Raw genomic sequence first — 12,409 nt, 5'->3', positions numbered from 1 at the left:
GACGGCACCTCCGCGTTCAGCACACGTACAACTCGACGATGATCTCGGCCTTCTTGATCCAGCAAGCAAGACGGAGAAGTAGATGAGTTCTCCGGCAGCGTGACAGCGCTCCGGTGGTGGTGATGTTCTATTCCTGCAGGGCTCCATCCGAGCTCCGCAGAAATCCGATCTAGAGGTAGAACTATGTGTTCTAGGGTTGAGTTGCACGTGGCAAAAGTTGTCTCAAATCAGCCCTAAAACACCACTATATATAGGAGGGAGGGGGGCTTGCCTTGAGGGACAAGGCCCTCAAGGGTGCGCCGGCGCTAGGAGGAGGAGGACTCCTCCTCCAATTCGGTTTGGGGAAGGAGGAGTCCTCCTCTTCCTTCCCACCTCCCTCTTTCCCTTTTTCTTTTATTTTTCTTTGGTATTTTCTTATGTGGCGCCATGGGCCCCTTGGCCTGACTCCACCAGCCCACTAAGGACTTGTGGCGCCACCCTAGTGCCTTGGGTTCACTCCCGGGTGGGTGGGCCCCTCCCGGTGAACTCCCGGAACCCATTCGTCACTCCCGGTGCACTGCCGGAATTGCCCGAAACTTTCCGGTGACCAAATGAAACCATCCTATATATCAATCTTTGTTTCCGGGCCATTTCGGAAACCCTCGTGACATCCGTGATCTCATCCCGGACTCCGAACAACATTCGTTAACCACACATATAACTCAGCTATACTAAAACATCATCGAACCTTAAGTGTGCAAACCCTATGGGTTCGAGATATATGTAGACATGCCCCTAGGCACTCCTCGGTCAATATCCAATAGCGTGACCTGGATGCCCATATTGGATCCTACATATTCTACGAAGATCTTATCGGTTGAACCTCAGTGTCAAGGATTCATATAATCCCGTATGGTATTCCCTTTGTTCTTCGCTATGTTACTTGCCCGAGATTCGATCGTCGGTATCCGCATACCTATTTCAATCTCGTTACCGGCAAGTCTCTTTACTCGTTCCGTAATACAAGATCCCGTGACTTACACTTAGTCACATTGCTTCGAAGGCTTGTGTGTGATGTTGTATTACCGAGTGGGCCCCGAGATACCTCTCCGTCGCACGGAGTGACAAATCCCAGTCTTGATCCATACTAACTCAACGGACACCTTCGGAGATACCTGTAGAGCACCTTTATAGTCACCCAGTTACGTTGTGACGTTTGATGCACACAAGGTATTCCTCTGGTGCCAGTGAGTTATATGATCCCATGGTCATAGGAACAAATACTTGACACGTAGAAAAAAATAGCAATAAAACGACACGATCAATATGCTACGTTCATAGTTTGGGTCTAGTCCATCACATGATTCTCCTAATGATGTGATCCAGTTATCAAGTGACAACACTTGCATATAGCCAGAAAACCTAACTATCATTGATCAACTGGCTAGCCAACTAGAGGCTTGCTAGGGACATTGTTTTGTCTATGTATCCATACATGTATCTATGTTTTCATTCAATACAATTATAGCATGGATACTAAACGATTATCTTTAAAGAGGAAATATAATAATTATTATTTATCATTGGCATATTTCCAACACAAGGGTGTTTCCATACCCGAGTGGGTGGGGTTTGTAGGGGATTTGGTGATCCCCTTCCCTCGACCCAATCCCATCAAATCCCACACATCCCCTCACATCTCAACCCCCACATTCCCTTGCACATAAAAGTATTGTTTGGTAGGCGGGGATTGCCTTTCTACTATTAGATAATCTAAATTAAAATGTGATCTTTATAGATCATCGCATCAACAACATAATTTTGTATGACTTGGTATCACATCATAACAACAACACTTCATCACAACAACAATATAATTTTGCACGACTTAATTTTGCAACAACATAATTTGCAGATCATCACATCAACAACATAATTCTGCATTAAATGTGTTTTTGGCCTCAACGATGGTATATATGATCTGCACAACCGTAATCAGTGGACACTGTTTCAGTCCAAAGCAAGCAGAATAGTTTCTCTATCACATCTAATTGTACCGAATGGGGTTGTGGGGAATTTTGAGGATTTCTGTATCGACCGATAAAATACACTTTGAAACAAGGAAATGCACTACTGTGGAACGAGGCCTACTGATTATTCTAGAGCAAAATTCATGGAGTTTGTGTTTTTTCCATTATATAAATATTAAATTTTTGGTTTTTAATCTCAGACACTAATTAAAAAATCCACCAGATGTGCATGCATCAACTGCATCTACGATTAGACATTGGTTCACTCTGACTCGCAGTATAGTCTTAAAGCACTTACCAAGACGTTGAGGAAAGTTTGGGCTAGCAATACTAAAGAAAATAAGAAGATTATGGGATGTGCGTCCATCTTGCAACGCGTAAGAGTGAGAAATCTGGATGCATGGACCACTGGTAGCTTATTTCAAGATCTGCGAGGGATCTATGAAGACCTCGTCGTAAGGCTCAATTATACCTGTATATCAGTGTCTTGGAACGAGGACGACGTTCTTTGCACATTACTAGTGATGATAGTGGTCGTATGCATCGGCCTTACAGTGCTCTGTCAAGTTCGTCATGTTTCTTTTTCTGTTATATTTGTTTTTTCTTTGGTGTAATTTATTTGATGCTTACATAGTAAGGTTTACACTTCACGTACCTTGTCAATGACTACAAAATCTGAGTAGGAAATACTCCCCCCGTTTCAAAATTCTTGTCTTATACTCCCTTCGTTCCTAAATACTACCTCCGTTCCTAAATATAAGTCTTTGTAGAGATTTTACTAATGGACTATATACGGATGTATATAGACATACTTTAGAGTGTACATTCAATCATTTTGCTCCGTATGTAGACATCTAGTGAAATCGCTTAAAAGACTTATATTTAGGAACGGAGGAAGTATAAGTCTTTTAAGATATTTCACTAGAAGTCTACATACGGAGCAAAATGAGTGAATCTACACTCTAAAGTATGTCTATATACATCCGTATGTACTCCATTAATAAATCCTTTTTAATGACTTATATTTAGGAACGGAGGGAGTATTTGTTTAGAAATGATTGTATCTAAATACTAAAACGTGACTAGACACATTTATATCTAGACAAATCTAAGACAAGAAATTTAGGGCGGAAGGAGTAGCAATCTAGTATCTATCAACTATGGAAATCCCTAATAAACCATGTTCCATGCTTAGTGTGCGGGATAGACGACCAAACCTGCAGTGGCGAGCGCGATAGGCCTGGCCCATTCCACGGGTCAGCCAAATTTATTTATTATTTTATTTCTCATGGTTTTCTTTTGATTCTTATTTTTTTTTCTTTTTTTCGATATTACTTTCCTTTTATATTAGTTTAAAAAAATCGTTTCCTTTATTTTCTATAGTTTTGTATTTGTTTATTATTTCCTTTTTACTTAGTTTTTCATAAAAATTTTCTTGCGATCTATCCAAAATTACGTAAACTTCATCTGATACATGATTTAATGTTTGTATGTATACAATCATATATGCGATGGACTTTTATAAAATATGTAAAAAGGAATAACACTTGGGTTTAACTGTATAGATGAGTATTTAAACAAAAACATTGATTTGTTTAAAATACAGTATATACATAATAAAAAGGTTAATGCATGAATATTTGTTTTGATAAACACACTTTATACTCCCTCTGTCCCAATGTAAGATGTTTTTGCAAGCTATAGAGGATTTTTTTTAGATGAATAAACACACTGGGATGAACATTTCCTGAGATGCACGAACATTTCTGTTCGGGCAGGTTAAACTAAGAAACTGTCTACGATTTCTCACACTACGATCCTTCCGTTACTTCTTTGGGAAGGCCCATTTATGTCTGGCCCGACTTAAACAAGTCAGAGCTTTTTGTTGGGCTAGGGAGACCATGGGCTTGTTTCTCAGGAAGGGCTTCTGGCTCGCACACGACCACCGACGTGGCCTTTCTTCCCCGCCTGCAAATAGCGCACGCGCAGAGGCAGCCGATCAACACCGCAAGGACGCCACCAGCGACCGCTCCACCCACGGCCGCGGTGACGACGCTCTTCCTCTTGGACTCCCCCCAGTGGAGCTGCTTCTTTGGGATCGGCGGGTTGGCACCGGCGAGGTTGTTGCTGCCGTACGTCTGCAGCTTGAACACCTCAAGGCCGTTGAGTATGGCGTCGTAGTACTCCGGCCTGCTGCTGAGGTCCGGGTGCAGCGCGACCCACATGTCCGTCTGGCCGGAGCCCGTCGTGACGACGAGGTAGTCGGTGTACGCCGGAACCCCGATCCCTCCGCTCCACACGATCACGTCCATCTGCTCCTGCGCCGTCTGGTTGTTGATGTAGATGAAGAAGGAGCGCTGGTTCACCTTGGTGATCGGGTACTGGATCTCGCAGAAGTGGAACCTCAGGAGGTAGTAGAACCCCGCGTCGACGGGCAGGATCCACGTGAGGTTGTAGTTCAGGTTGATCTGCGCATTCGGGCCCATGGACCTCGCCGACGCGTACACGTCCTCCGGCGCGATGTGCGGCGGCACGGCCGGCGGGTACCGGATGCTGACGTTGCTGTCCTTCTCGAAAGAGACCCCGACGGCCGCGCCGAGTATGTATGGCACGTCGGTGTCCCAGGTGCGGTAGAGGCGGCCGGAGTCCTCAGCCGGGGAGACGGCCGTGCCGCCGACGTTGAGACGGTACATGGTCTGGAAGGCCGTGTCGGCGCGGATGGGCATCCGGTCCGGGCCCCCGCCGTTGGCGAAGGTCGGCACCGGCTTCGTGAACACGTCCGGCGTGGGCACGATCTCGATGCCGTTGACGAACGCGTAGTGGGAGGAGGCGCCGGAGGACGGGGCGAAGGTGACTTCCAGCCTCCCGCTCGAGCTGACGTTGACGGAGAACTCGCGGACGAGGTAGGCGGCGTCGAGCGCGAGGGCGGTCTGAGACGCGTTGAAGTCGCGCAGCAGCGTGACGCCGCCGGCCGTGACGCCGAAGAGGGCGCCGTAGGCGCTGTGGTTGCCGTAGTCGGCCGGGTAGAAGTAGAGGCGGAGGAACACGCGGCCGGGGCGGAGGGGGAAGGTGTACGTGTGGCTCGACGCGAACACGCGCGCCGTCACGTAAGGCACGGAGGAAGGCAGCGAGGGGTCTTGATACGAGGCACGGGCCGCGACGCCGGCGTTCGTCGACGGCAAGAACTTGGACGCGGAGTCGCCGTCCCACGCACGGCCGTCGGAGTCGGTGGCCGAGGCGGGCGCGCCGCAGCTGAGGCGGACCTGCCCGGCAGAGTCGGTGGAGTTGGTCCCGCCGCCGTCCGCGGCGGCAAGGGACGCGATGGCTAGCAGCAGGAGGCATGGAAGCACAGTCGAGCTGGCCATGGCCATGGGACTACTACTAGCTCCTAGGAAAGCTAGTGTAGTGGCGGCTCTGCTTGGTTCGAATTACGATTGCTTGGCATATATGGGCTGTGTAGAGCGTGGTGGTGGTGGGAGGCGATATTTATGGGTTGTGGAGCACGAATGATTTCTGTCACTGTCGACTGTCGACTGTCCACTGCCCTGCTGAACACGGTGTAATGGTAGCATCTTGCGTTTTTACCCAGGAAAAACAGACTGAAAATGCTCTGTTTTCCTCTCACAAGTGGAGCGGGAGGAGAGGAGAAAAACGACCCGATTGATCGGCTGGATACGTGTTTGGCATTGGTGGATCCAAGCTGGCTGGCTGGCGGCCGATTTCTCCAACGCGCTAGGGCGATGGCGATGGCACGCACCGATAGCAACCAGCGCCAGACGCGAAGCACCGACCGACCGACGCCCGCTGGCAGGGGGCTCTCGTCGAATGGTCAAAGTCGTCTCCGATCCTCGACGAAAACAACAGCTAACCCGCCGCCCCGCAGTCACCGTGTCGATTTACCTCTTATATGACGCACTACGAGATTCGGTTAACCATTCCGTTATTTACAGGTAATCATTTCCAGCGCTTCAAAACGCACTTCTATCGTGGCCGTCGAGCTTGACTGCTCTGCTCGTGCTCCTAGTGTTCAACGTTTGAAGCCACGTCGGGGGCTTTTGCTTGCCGACTTCGATCGCCATCACTTAATTATCGCACAATAGTTTTCCGGTAAAAGAAATGCTTTGCTACAAATGGTGGGTGCGTCATCATTGGATTCTCACGATTTGGAAAAGGTAAGCAGGGTACAAACGCAAGAATCTGTTAGGAACACACGCGTCAAAAAATGGGTTTGGAAAACACATTAACTTTCACAAATTTGGGTCGTTCGATCACAGGGATAGGAAAAAACACAAAAAGGATATTTGCAATCAACAGGAATGTACTGTGTCTCGTGTTTGGGATGGGGTGGTGTTGAGGCTTTCTTTTAGAAGATGTGTGGATAGTAGGGTCATGAATGAATGGAAATATCTTATTGACCATATTAGAAATTACCCTATATCTGATTCTCCTGATACACATATATGGTCTTTGGAAGCCAGTGGTGCCTACTCTGTTAAATCTTTCTATAAATGTATTAATTTTGGTGGTGTGGTTTCCCTTTTGGGGATTCTTTATGGAAAACACTTTGTCCCCAGAAGATTCATGTGTTTTTGTGGCTTTGTCTTTATAACAAGGCACTAACTAGAGATAATGTGGCAAAAAGAATGACTGTGGAAGATAGTACTTGCCTATTTTGTAGAGAAGCTGAATCAATTCAACATTTATTCTTTGATTGTGTGAATGCTAAACTCATTTGGGAAGTCATCGCTGAGTCCTTTAAAATCAGTAAAATAACTTGTATTCCTGAGGTTGCTTCCTTTTGGAAAGTTAACAAACAAAAACCTGTTTTGAATTTGGTGATTGCTGCCTCCTTGTGAAGTATTTGGAAATTAAGAAATGAGTTTTGCTTCCAGGGGCGCATGTGGAGAAATCTGGACTGCAATCTTGTCAAACTAAGAAGGTTGCTTCATCGATGGGGAGTTCTCTGCGACACTGCAGAGCTAGCCGAGCTGAACCAGTTCATCCTACTGCTGGACAAGAGGCGGGGGAAATAATGAGGATTGCCTGGCGCTATGATCCGTGATATGTTGCAGAAGCTATGTTTCATTACAGGGTGCATTAAAACGTTTAGGTATTTTGTTTTGGTCCTGTAATTAGTAGATATTGCTTTCCTTCCACGACAGTTCCTTTTTTTGGTTCTGCCTAAACGAAGAGGTTTTCTTTTCTCTTTCTTTGCTGGTGTGCTGTTTGGCATGGTTTGTATGGTTTTGTCTTTCTGCTTCATTCTAATAAAATGGGGCAGGGGACGACCCCCATCGTTTAAAAAAAAACACAAAAATCCTAAATAACACGATCACATAAGGGTCAATTTTTTCTGACGGCTTAAAAAATAAGTTGTCTCATCCCATATTTAAAAATAAGCCGTTTTTAAAATTTATTAAGACTTTTAAGTTAGTTATCACATAACTAGTTCACAAGTGCGAGTGAATGAGATATGCGACTTATTTGAAAAAGTTAGGGAGAAAGCGGTTTATTTTTAAGCCGCCAAACAAACTAAATGTATTATAATGTTAACGACCTTGGTCTCAGTTTTCATGCGTAGGGAATTTTGGACAAAAAGAAAAAAAGGGGATCAAGTGGATTGTAAAATTTCTGCAATTTTTCGCAAAAAAGAGATTAAATGATTTATTTTTCTGAACTTTTCATACACTCTATTCCTTTGAACGAAACATATGAATAGCCATACCGTATAAAAATTTCCTACTCCTATGTTTTTTCTCCACTTTTCTATTAAAGAGAAAAGACCCATATTCCATGTTTGGTTTTTTGACAAAGGAAATATATAAATATCGTAAAGATATCAATTACACATGGTCTATATACCAACAAGATGTCCAAAGACATTCAGAATACATATAGCAAAACAAAAACAAAAAAACATCTACCACGGTGATCAACCACTAGCATCAACAACACTCTAACGACCACTGAAGACAACATCCGGATTGCAAACGAGGTTCTCCAAAAGCAACGCCTCCAAGAAGGGAACAAGGCACAAGCGACGTCGTTGCCTGATCGAAAATATTGGATTTTCATTCTGGAGAAAGTCTGAGTTCACCCAAAAACAATGTCTTCGACAAGATCGTTGCAACGTGCAATCAATAAAAGCCATACCTTGGTTTGCACCCTGAGAATGAAGACTCGGTACTCAAGTAGTACCACGAAAAATACAGTCCTCCAGTGCTGTTACCCCCGCTTGCTGAGTTCGTTGTTGCAAGTCACTAAACACCTATAACACGGTTTTCATCGCATCCAACACACCCTTTGGCCAAAGCTTAAAGACTTTCAATCGCAGCCGTCATGACTTTCTCCATCTCTATCAATACTTCAAGGCCATGTTTGATAGCAAAGTATTCTCCAAGTATTCTGAGAATAGTACATTTTTTTCGGACACTATAGTTTTATTTAGTGTGACCTATTTGGCTAGCACTAAATGTTGTGTTACTAAAACTAGAGTATTATCAAAACTGAAGTAATTTGTCTGCATAAAAAAAGAACCATGCACCTATTTTTTAAAAGAAGAGCAAGAGAAAGAAACGACCCAGTCAATAGCTATTCACAAGAAGCTCGTTTCGCTCTCACGCATAGCATGCGGCGACATACCTCTCTGTAGATTCTACATCGGTCATGGAGAAATGAAGAGACGACAATGAGGACAACAAAGGTCGTCACTCTATATCCTTCATCCTGCCTCTTCCTCTCCACGCCGACCGTCATCCATCGCCACCATGCGACGACGTCAATTCCTCATGAGTATGATATAGCTAGGCTGGGTACGCACCTTGTGGTGGATCAATGACGGAGCCAGGATTTGGATATGGCCACTGATAGGGGGGCCAATACATATATACTTGCGCATATCAGTCAAATATACACTAGACACTTCAGGTTTTGTCGATTGTTAGGGGGGACCAGGCCACTGCTCGTCCCCCTGTCTCCGCCCCCGTGGTGGATGGTTGGTATGTACCTTGCCGTTCAGATTTTTCATGGTCTTGATCTTATGCATGTATGGTTAGGTAAGGGCTACCCAGCTAGCTGCCAAGAATAACACATCAGAAATTGTAAAGAAGCCAGCTACGCGTGTTTGCCCTGCTAATGGTAAGTTATATGCTACTCCCTCCATTCCTAAATATAAGTCTTTTAAGATATTTCACTAGGAAACTACATATGGAGCAAAATAAATGAATCTATATTCTAAATTATGTCCATATACATCCGTATGTAGTCTTTTATTGAAACCTCTGAAAGACTTATATTTAGGAACGGAGGGAGTACCTAGCTGCATGTGCATGACCGATTAGTTGAATGCAACGATTAGCTAGGTGCGAGTGTTTGCAACGTTAACATCTAGCCATCTAAACTTACAACACTGCCCATGGCAGAGCCAAATAGGTGCTCTTTATTGTCAATACTTTAAAATGCTCTCTTATGTTAAAACCACGGTATATTGTACCTACAAGCTAAATTATTGTAGTTTGTTGATACTGCATTTTTAATACTTTGCTATCAAACAGGGCCTTAGTTGTACATACTTCACGACTAACATCTTTTTTAAAGGAGCTTCCTCTCTGATTTTAGGGGAACCATCATGTATTATCTTCCAAGCTACCAAAAGAAAGCAACAAACAACAGATACCCAGAGCAAATAACGATCACATGCTTTTGGGCATCCACAAACATGATCCTCAACAACAGGAGCAGACACTGCCTATTAATATGCAATAATTTTGAGCATAACTTGACTATTAACAACCCTACCAAAAGTTACAACAAAAGAAACTTCAACACATCAGGGTGTTGTGGCAAAACCGAGCACGAAGAGACAACACCACAATCCCCCATGACAATGTTCATCTCTATCCACCAGCCATGCACCACCTTGAAGACTTCATTTGCTACCATTTTAAACATTTTTACACCCCCTCCCTCCAGTGTTTCCTATCTTTTTGAGTATTTTATGCAAAAGCACACCCATTCGTTGAGCCATCGAGCAATCAATTAACATCAACACATGGATCAATAATATTTTTGTTTTCAAACTCAATACTATTCCTCAGTTTCCAAATTGTCTCAAACAAAGAAGAAACGACAAGTATTATCCCGTGTTTCTTAAATTTTAACATTGTGACATTAAGTAAGTCATGGATGTTTTTTTAGTGTTTAAGTCATGTATATTATTAGGTACATAACATCCAACAAATTCGAGATACATTTGAAATGTTACAAAGCATCCTAGAAATAGAACATTGCATGAGAAGATGGTCAATTGACTCATCTTTTCTACAAAAGGGACAATTTTTATTACCAACCCACCCTCTTCTACTCAAATTTTCTTCAGTCATGACACTTTTTCGAAGTACCAGCTACACGAGTATCTTAATTCTAGCAACAATTTAACCCTCCACAAAAATCTACTATGGAACATAATGTCGTGGTTTTGTCACGGCAGGTGTCCTAGTGAAAGGACTTAATGATGGAACCATCGCACCTTGGTGGCGACTCAAAGGGGTTAAACGGGAGTGAGACTCGGATTTACCCAGGTTCGGCCCCTCGTGAGGAGGTAAAAGCCTACGTCCTGCTCTGTGTTGTATTGATGGTGTTTCGATTACAAGGAGGGCGTAGCTCGCCTGACCTAGCTCTCGATGATTTCTAACCTGTCCTCTCCTCCCCAGGGACTCACCTTTATATATAGGTCGAGCCCTTAGGGTTTACAAGAGTCCATGCCATCACGCAAGTCATGATTCTTTCTATCTCTAAATCGCCGTGCTTTGCAAGACTGGAGAACTCCCCGATAATTGGTTCTCCACGAAGATCTTGAACCGCCATCCAGCTCCTGGGCCTATCGGGCCAAAGCTTGAATCGCCAAAGGATGAGTCGCCTACTTGGTGACCCGGCCCAACTAGGGCGGGTCACACCATAAATAATATCCCCAACATTAGGCTCCAGATTGACTTGAACCTGTTCACGCCAATAAACCCTTACCTAGTTTAGGGGCGACTCATTCCGCTCCTTTTATGCATCATACGCTTAAGCCGCCATACTTCACAGAAATATCCAAGCCGCTGAACCATATCTTGATGACATCATCTTATCCCTTTAATCTCGGAAAAATGATGACGCAATCCCCAACGGATCTCGCGGCACAGATATCCCGAAAATATTGGCGCTATTATTGCGAATCTTTAACTTGTCTTTTTCAGCTCCCGCTCGAGACGCCTTGATTCCAGCGCCCGTCCCATTAAATAGGCTTGGGAAAGGGAACGAAAAGCATCTCCACCTACTCACTTCGACTGCCTCTTCTTCCTCGCGATCGCACCAAGAACTCCGTCGCCGCCCGAGGAACTCCGTCACCGGCCACTGCGTCCGATGCGTCTTCGAGCCAACCAAGGACGCGACATTCACCAAGGATCTCCCACGGTCGCTTCCAAACGTCATCATCAGGTTAGTCCTTCGCCATTATAAATAGATCTTAACTCCTCGATGTTCGTCGTCTGCCGGTTTCTTAGAACACCTCGAACACCTCCACATATACTAATTGATTCATAGTAGTAATAGGCACGGTAGCATCGACCGTATCCTCAATCGATTAGCTCCTGTTTGAGGAACCAAAAAGGCTTTGGTCAGATCACCCTTACTGCATTTACCCTAGCCATGGTCTGTTTCACCTTATCCAGGCCCTTTTCCGTTCATTTTAACTCGTTCGTAGATCTATATTTCACTGCCCGCTGTGTAGAAACCTATTTATAGATCCGCTCTTCATCATTTTACCGCACGTCCTCAATGCCCTGGGATACTTTCTCTGAGCAAATAAGAAATTTCTAAGTCGCCCTTGTGCCCAGATCTGGTCCCTTATTGGCGAGTTAATAGATTCCCTCAGCCACTCGACAAATGTTCGGTGGGTTAATAGATCTTCTTAGCCACTCAACAAGTGTTCGGCGAGTTAACTTACCCGTGACGTTTTCCTCTGTAGCTATGGGTACCGTTTTCAAGGCCGATTGGCTCCCGACCAATGTTGATGACGCCTTACTCAACGATTGCGTGAAAACGGGGAATCTTGACGCGAAGGAAGTTATCTGATGGCGATCTGAACTAGGCGAAGAAATCCCCAACCCGAAGGAAGGGGAGATAGTTGTTTTTGCTGAGCACCTCGAACGGGGGTTTAAGCCGCCACGATCAAAGTTCCTCAGAGATGCTATGGCCTTCATGAACGTCCGCCTCCAAGACCTGGGCCCCAACCCGATCAGCAACATATGCTAGTTCCAAGTATTCTGTGAAGCTTACTTGCGAATGGAACCATCGGTCCCTTTGTTTTGGTACTTCTTCCATTTGAATCGCCAGACCGAGTTTGCCAACGGCCCTAG

The 12,409-nt window shown here is 44.9% G+C and overlaps 1 protein-coding gene across 1 annotated transcript; it reads right to left on the bottom strand.

Annotated features, from left to right (window-relative positions):
- Positions 1–3,581: 3,581 nt before the first annotated feature.
- Positions 3,582–5,461, bottom strand: LOC123430822 (receptor-like protein kinase FERONIA). The gene has a single exon (XM_045114660.1). The coding sequence runs from the start codon at positions 5,378–5,380 to the stop codon at positions 3,857–3,859; it is 1,524 nt and encodes a 507-aa protein (XP_044970595.1). The 5' UTR covers positions 5,381–5,461; the 3' UTR covers positions 3,582–3,856.
- Positions 5,462–12,409: the final 6,948 nt, after the last annotated feature.

The sequence above is a fragment of the Hordeum vulgare genome, chromosome 2H, assembly GCF_904849725.1.
Source record: "Hordeum vulgare subsp. vulgare chromosome 2H, MorexV3_pseudomolecules_assembly, whole genome shotgun sequence".
NCBI lineage: Eukaryota > Viridiplantae > Streptophyta > Magnoliopsida > Poales > Poaceae > Hordeum > Hordeum vulgare.
This window is presented reverse-complemented; position numbering and strand designations above follow the sequence as displayed.

What these genes read in the sequence shown, in the direction of transcription:
- LOC123430822 (XM_045114660.1), bottom strand. Translation starts at nt 5,380, where the DNA reads ATGGCCATGGCCAGCTCGACTGTGCTTCCATGCCTCCTGCTGCTAGCC.